At 44.6% G+C, this 7496-nt stretch overlaps 1 protein-coding gene across 1 annotated transcript; it reads right to left on the reverse strand.

The window, feature by feature from the left end:
- Positions 1 to 2957: 2957 nt before the first annotated feature.
- Positions 2958 to 4055, reverse strand: C3AR1 (complement C3a receptor 1). Its single transcript, XM_075257661.1, has one exon. The coding sequence runs from the start codon at positions 4053 to 4055 to the stop codon at positions 2958 to 2960; it is 1098 nt and encodes a 365-aa protein (XP_075113762.1).
- Positions 4056 to 7496: the final 3441 nt, after the last annotated feature.

A 7496-nucleotide genomic window follows, 5' to 3' on the forward strand; every position in this document is an offset into this window, starting at 1 on the left:
CCAATTTTCGCGATGTGGGCAGAAAATGTGACGGCGTGTCCCTTTGTCAGACGTGGCCATGTCACGTATAAAGAGACTCTTGGCCTGGCGGGGAGGACGTCCCTTTAATCATGAACCTCTTGGAGAGTCGAGTATGACTTACCCCATGTCCATCCTATACACGACAGTCTCACCCAAAACATCCTACCGTTGTTTTCATGACAAGACAAACTGGCACAGATGGCTTAGTAAATTCCCCCATTAATGCCAAAGATGGCCATACACATAAGGCCCCTTGCACACGACCTTGTGGTAGCTCACTGTGGTATTCAGGTTTTTGGGATGGCACAGTGACCCATTCAGTGCAGGCCGACAGTCCGGGCCGCAAAACTCAGAACAAGTCTTATTCCTATCCGGGCTTGTGGCCGTTCTTCCGTGGCCCCTATTCATTGAATGAATGGGACCACGGGCAGCACACGGATGTCACCAATCATGGCTGCCAACCCTTTCGATTTCGGTGGGAGCGACCAACCCCCTACTGTGTAGGGTGATATTCTGAGGATCGGATCATTGGATTTCTTCATGCTCAATCCGAAGGGAGATAAACCGTCCCCAGAAGTGTCTGACCCAGGCTTACTCCCATATGGAGGACATGGATGCTTGGCTGAGCCTAGTGTTCATGTGTAGAGGGAGGGGGGCAGAGTTTACCTACTTGTGGGCGATTCGGTAGCTATAAGGATATGACCTAACCTCTTGGTGACTGGTAAGGATGTTAGAAATAAGGAGAAGTCATTTCTTCATAGTTAGCGCGTTTTATGACATGCTCAGCAAATCTATAACAGGAAGCCGCTCCGAGTTGTGTCCGACCTGAACACGAGACCTTGTGACCTAACGTGACAACTAGCAGAACCTAATGGGGAACCAAAGGCACTGGATGATGGAGGCCAAAAACTTGGGGATCGACCTTCTATGTAGATCCCAACTATGGTCACTTGCTCTGAAACTACAACTCCCAGCATGCTGTGCTGAGATAACCTATATTATGTGGTCTCAAGAGAGATCTTTGGGACCCCCTTATTGCCCAATAGTGCCTGCTACCACTGCACCCCTTATAGCTACACCGCCACATACGGAAGGATTATAGGGTCGTCAATGAGGGTTTCCAAAACTGTCCATTCCCACCACAGCTTGTCTCAGATTGATGACGCCAGATGAGGAATCGTTTAAGGACCATATAGCGGTATAATTTGGGCTGTTGGACATTGTAGTGGAGCTGATATGTATTCACTGTATGGCGATATAATGTACGGCGCTGCAAGTAAAGAGGCTGAAGAGTTCACCTGAACGCTGCGGCCTCATTGACTAGCTGATCTGTAGGGGTCCTGGGTGTCGGATCCCCGCCTATCCTAAGGACTCACATCAGTATATAAGTCCTGGAAAACCTCTATAAGCTGTAAAGCTAAAAATGATATTCAAAGATTTGTCACTGGAGACGCTTTAACATGACAATGTGAATGGAAAGACAACCAGGTCAGTGTAATATGACGATGCTCACGCCCAGTGTCAGTTTATTGTTCTCTGTTATCGGCCATTTTAGGTTATACAAGTAATTTCTTAGCGAAAACATTGCCTTTTGCCCATAATAATCACTTTTTTCTTTGTCTGTCCTCAGATGATGTCATCAGTTAGCAGGAATATAATGCATCGATCCCAGGAACGCCGCCACGTGCAGTTTTCTGCTTCATGTACAGTATCTTGCACCAGTTTTGAGCACGGTAGAGTTTTCTTCTCTATTCACACCCAAAGAGATTGGAACGTACCCTAAGTTGCCGCGGTGGCTTATTATCCTCTCTGAGTGTGCATGTGTATGGAGGGTTCAGGAGGAATAGATGTTGGACATGCAAGTGTTTGGCCAACAACTATCTTGTATCCTACATGATTCCCCTCTCTGCAGGCTCTAGCTGTTGTTCGCAGTCCTCTCTGAGCTGATGGGTGGAGTTGCCATACACTGCACACAGTAAGTACAGGAGAATCTGCTCCATAGCTTTCTTAAGACTATGCAGGACATATAGAGAGAAATACTGATGAGTACCAATGTGAGTAAAGTGATCTGGTTGTGATAGAAAGCTTCTGTTTAGCTCCAGCGTCAGTCTTATAGGCTGCATTCAGATTAACATTTGGCAAATTCTTGCAGCTCATTTCAAGATGGTTATAGCAGAGATTTTCAGAGTGTAAGTGCTTAGCAATTGGAGGGGAGCAGGGAAATTGCCTGATAAGTGGAGAAAGAAGCATTTTTCTCTGATAAGATATATTGCAGAATTTCTGATGATCGCCTGTACTATCTATTTATATATCGTTAGTGACCTTCTATGTAAGCCCCATATGATCTTGGTTTACCCATTACAAGGGTGTGATTGGTTGCACGGGCCCAGAATATGTCTTTTCTGTAACCTACACTTTTTGGCGGGACCAGCCAACTATCTTATGTGTATGGGGCCACTCAGCTCTCCCTTTAAAGAATGCTATCCAGGAGATAAGGTGCCACAGGGTGAGACTTACTCTCATGTCCCATTGACACGACATGCACACTTGGAAGAAGTGGAAGTGCATGTGTGTGGGGGAGTTGGAAGAAGTAGATGTTGGGCCGACACATATCTAAAGTGTGTGGGCATCTTAAGATCGTAGCCTTAGGACCAACACACAAGCTTGAAAGCCTTTTAGGACACCAATGAAGCATATAGGCAAATATCAGGTGGCCACATCCCACTCAGATAAGCCCCACCCCCTTTTTATAGGTGGCATGAACCTTTATAAGAACCCTTTTCTTAGGTTGGAATAGGCCAAAGGGTCACACCACTCTTCTATCCTATAAGCAGATACTGAGTAGGAACCAAGATCGGCAGAAGAAGCCATGTTGATTTTTGCCAAGGTCTCGCTCTCAGTTCCTCCTATGAAGGTCACAGCATGGTTTCATCTCCTTAGACGTCCACGCTGTTTTGGATGGAGCTTCTAGTCCTGCTACGTTCAGTGACTTTAGTCATTTCTTCGCTGAAGGCGCTTTCCATGAGCTCCCGCAAAGACTGACTTATCTTCGCCTTGAAGTCCTTGCCCATGAAGACGTAGAGTATTGGGTTGATGCAACTGTTGGAGAAAGCCAAGGCCACGGAGAGGCTGTTCAGAATTATCACTACGTGGTCATGAACGTACAACAGGATCATGCCGACGACGTGGTAAGGAGCCCAGGTGACGCAGAAGGCCACGATGATGCCATATACCACCTTGGTAGTTTTTCTGCCCACATTGAGGAACTTGCTGTTTTGGACTTTAAGAACCAGGCGAATGTAGCATGCGGCAATGATCAAGAGCGGGATCAAGAAGCCAAATAACATACGTGTAACTGTGACTGCAACTTCGGCATTGGAGACCTGGGTGGGCGAACCAAAGTGGGAGCCACCAAAGTCAATGGATGAAGGAATGGATGAGTTATTTAGATTGAGAAGGATCTCGTAACCATAATCATAGTCATCATCATAGTAACTGGTGTGATCATGGTGACCAAACTGGTACTGGCATCTGGTGATGTTGTCGACTGTGGAGATCTCTTTGTAGATAAAGACTGGTAAGGACATGATGAACGATAATATCCAGATCGCCAGGCAGGTGAGCCAAGCCATTCGTAGACTTCGGTGATTTTGGGCCCACACCGGCAGGACTACCTGAATGCAACGGTCAATGCTGATGGCCACCAAGGTGAAGATGCTGGCAAACATGTTCAGGATGACTATGGCCGGGATTATCCTACACAGTGCAGCGCCGTACAACCATTCGTCATAATATAACTCAATGGTGGTGAATGGAATAGACAGACAACACAGAATGTCGGCCACTGCCAGATTCCAGAACCAAATGGTGTTCACAGTCTTCTTCATCTTCACACCGGTGACCCAAAGCACCAGAATGTTACCGGGAACCCCCACCAGAAAGGTGATAACATAAATCAGTGTCGTGACCACAATCCCTTCGTTAAGATGGTGATGCATGGTTGGGTCGATAGTCTCATCACTCCCGTTGGACATCTTGGTGACCTGCAAAAAATATCGAAGTTCAGTGAGGTAGATACATAGATATGGGTAAAAATTTGGTGAGAGAGGCTTTAAGAAAGGCTGGATTGAGTTTTTGGGAACAGAGTGAAGATCAACAATGTTAGATGCTGGGATGGAGGGGTTAGAAGTAGGTTCTCCCTGGCCTGGCATGGGTCCAGTAGGGGGCGCTGCCTTGGCTGTTAGTATTAGGCACCGACGCCTGTGTCCACGTTAAACCAGCCAGTTTAGGGTTAAATATAGGAGAGGCAAATATCCTACTAATATTATAAATGTTAAAGTTTGTTTGTTTGGATGTTTGTTCCTCAATCACGCAAAAACAGCTGCACGGACTGGATGGAATTTGGCACATAGATAGATTGTAACCTGGAGTAACACATAGGCTACTTTTTATCCTGGTAAATGACATGGCTTCACGACTGTTATGAATTTATGTTCACATACTATATTACACTGGTCCTGCAGCAGCTTATCCCAGGTCCCAGGTCTGTTATCTCTCTATGTAAACACTCAGTAGATTGTGTACATGCATTTGCATACTATCTGATCTGCTCCAGGCAGTGCTGACACACTGGATGGGAAAACACCTTTAATCCAAATTGGCAGTTTGCTACTTTTGAACATGTCGGGAAAAAGAAAATCTAATTTGTCGCAAACAACGAGAGCTATGAAGGAGCCAGAAGTCACAAAGTTCTCCTCAAGCGGAGCTGACAGGGATCATTGATGCCAACAACACGTTCATTATATGGTGTCTCAGCAAGCTGCTGAGATGCCGGAACAATCACGGGCACAGCGCGAGGAACAAGTTCAGCAGCAGCACAGCTTAAGAGCTGCTGAAATGCGGAGCAGGCAAACCATCGACGCCAACAACACGAAGATGATGTCGCGGGCAGAGGCTAGTATAATAAATATATACAGACATACAGATGTGACTACAGTCCTATGAAAAAGTTTGGGCACCCCTATTAATCTTAATCATTTTTAGTTCTAAATATTTTGGTGTTTGCAGCAGCCATGTCAGTTTGATATATCTAATAACTGATGGACACAGTAATATTTCAGGATTGAAATGAGGTTTATTGTACTAACAGAAAATGCGCAATATGCATTAAACCAAAATTTGACCGGTGCAAAAGTATGGGCACCTCAACAGAAAAGTGACATTAATATTTAGTACATCCTCCTTTTGCAAAGATAACAGCCTCTAGTCGCTTCCTGTAGCTTTTAATCAGTTCCTGGATCCTGGATAAAGTTATTTTGGACAAACAATTCAAGTTCAGTTAAGTTAGATGGTCGCCGAGCATGGACAGCCCGCTTCAAATCATCCCACAGATGTTCAATGATATTCAGGTCTGGGGACTGGGATGGCCATTCCAGAACATTGTAATTGTTCCTCTGCATGAATGCCTGAGGATTTGGAGCGGTGTTTTGGATCATTGTCTTGCTGAAATATCCATCCCCGGCGTAACTTCAACTTCGTCACTGATTCTTGAACATTATTCTCAAGAATCTGCTGATACTGAGTGGGATCCATGCGACCCTCAACTTTAACAAGATTCCCGATGCCGGCATTGGCCACACAGCCCCAAAGCATGATGGAACCTCCACCAAATTTTACAGTGGGTAGCAAGTGTTTTTCTTGGAATGCTGTTTCTTTTTGGACGCCATGTATAACGCCTTTTTTTATAACCAAACAACTCAATTTTTGTTTCCAAAATGAAGCTGCCTTGTCCAAATGTGCTTTTTCATACCTCAGGCAACTCTATTTGTGGCGTACGTGCAGAAACGGCTTCTTTCTCATCACTCTCCCATACAGCTTCTATTTGTGCAAAGTGCGCTGTATAGTTGACCGATGCACAGTGACACCATCTGCAGCAAGATGATGCTGCAGCTCTTTGGAGGTGGTCTGTGGATTGTCCTTGACTGTTCTCACCATTCTTCTTCTCTGCCTTTCTGATATTTTTCTTGGCCTGCCACTTCTGGGCTTAACAAGAACTGTCCCTGTGGTCTTCCATTTCCTTACTATGTTCCTCACAGTGGAAACTGACAGGTTAAATCTCTGAGACAACGTTTTGTATCCTTCCGCTGAACAACTATGTTGAACAATCTTTGTTTTCAGATCATTTGAGAGTTGTTTTGAGTAGCCCATGATGCCACTCTTCAGAGGAGATTCAAATAGTAGAACAACTTGCAATTGGCCACCTTAAATACCTTTTCTTATGATTGGATACATCTGGCTATGAAGTTCAAAGCTCACTGAGGTTACAAAACCAATTTTGTGCTTCAGTAAGTCAGTAAAAAGTAGTTAGGAGTATTCAAATCAATAAAATGATAAGGGTGCCCATACTTTTGCACCGGTCAAATTTTGGTTTAATGCATATTGCGCATTTTCTGTTAGTACAATAAACCTCATTTCAATCCTGAAATATTACTGTGTGCATCAGTTATTAGATATATCAAACTGAAATGGCTGTTGCAAACACCAAAATATTTAGAACTAAAAATGGTTAAGATTAATAGGGGTGCCCAAACTTTTTCATAGGACTGTATATATAGATGTCACCAGTATATACAGATGTGACGAGGATATATAGGTTTATAGGCGGGATTTTCGCCTTTGCAAACAAGAACAATCACACTTACCGATATAAATAGATGTTGAAAATAAAGGGGAACTGAAACCCACATTATATTAGAAAGTTGAAGACTTTTGCCTTAAAGGATGAGTCAGTCCGATCCAGATATAGCAGAGCTGAGCGTGTCACTAAACACAACTGAAAATAACAGCACCATGGCTGAAATTTACCAACATATAACAAGGTGCGCAAGACTTTGTGGTGGAAAAGAAGGGGGACCATGAAGTGGTATAAGAAAGAGGAATTATCCAAGATCCCTAGAAGGTTCCTCCAAATATCTGATGCCACATGCGGCATTTTTGGTGCAGTCGGCGCCATTCTTTACCAATATGAGGACTTACCTACTCTAATGATGAATCACCCCCTATGTGATATGTTTGCTCGTCCGCAGGACTGTAGGGACACCCTGACTTACCATGTTGAATCATAGATGTGTTTGATGACACGGTCGGCTCTGCTATATCTATAGGCTGGAATTGCCAGGATTGCAACACCGCTGAAAGGGCGCATCGGCAAAGAGCCCATCCACTAAAGGAGCAGATATCCGTGGACCCCATAAACTACAATGGCGTCTGCCGGGTGTCTGTTGGGTTTATACTGAAACCAGCAATGAGAAAAGTCCTTCATGCCGGACGTTTCTCCTGGACGATTTTTGACAGAGACTCCGACGCAGATATGAACCTAGCCGGAAACGTGGAATAGGTGCAGAAAACAGGTGTGAAATACGCCTGAAACCTACACCAGCTCCTGACTCCTCCGAGGAAGAAATAGGGAGCGCAAA

This window comes from Leptodactylus fuscus, chromosome 10, assembly GCF_031893055.1.
Source record: "Leptodactylus fuscus isolate aLepFus1 chromosome 10, aLepFus1.hap2, whole genome shotgun sequence".
In the NCBI taxonomy this organism is placed as follows: Eukaryota; Metazoa; Chordata; class Amphibia; order Anura; family Leptodactylidae; genus Leptodactylus; species Leptodactylus fuscus.

Bases quoted from the DNA above. Each gene is read 5' to 3' on its own strand.
- C3AR1 (XM_075257661.1), bottom strand. From the start codon at position 4,055: ATGTCCAACGGGAGTGATGAGACTATCGACCCAACCATGCATCACCAT.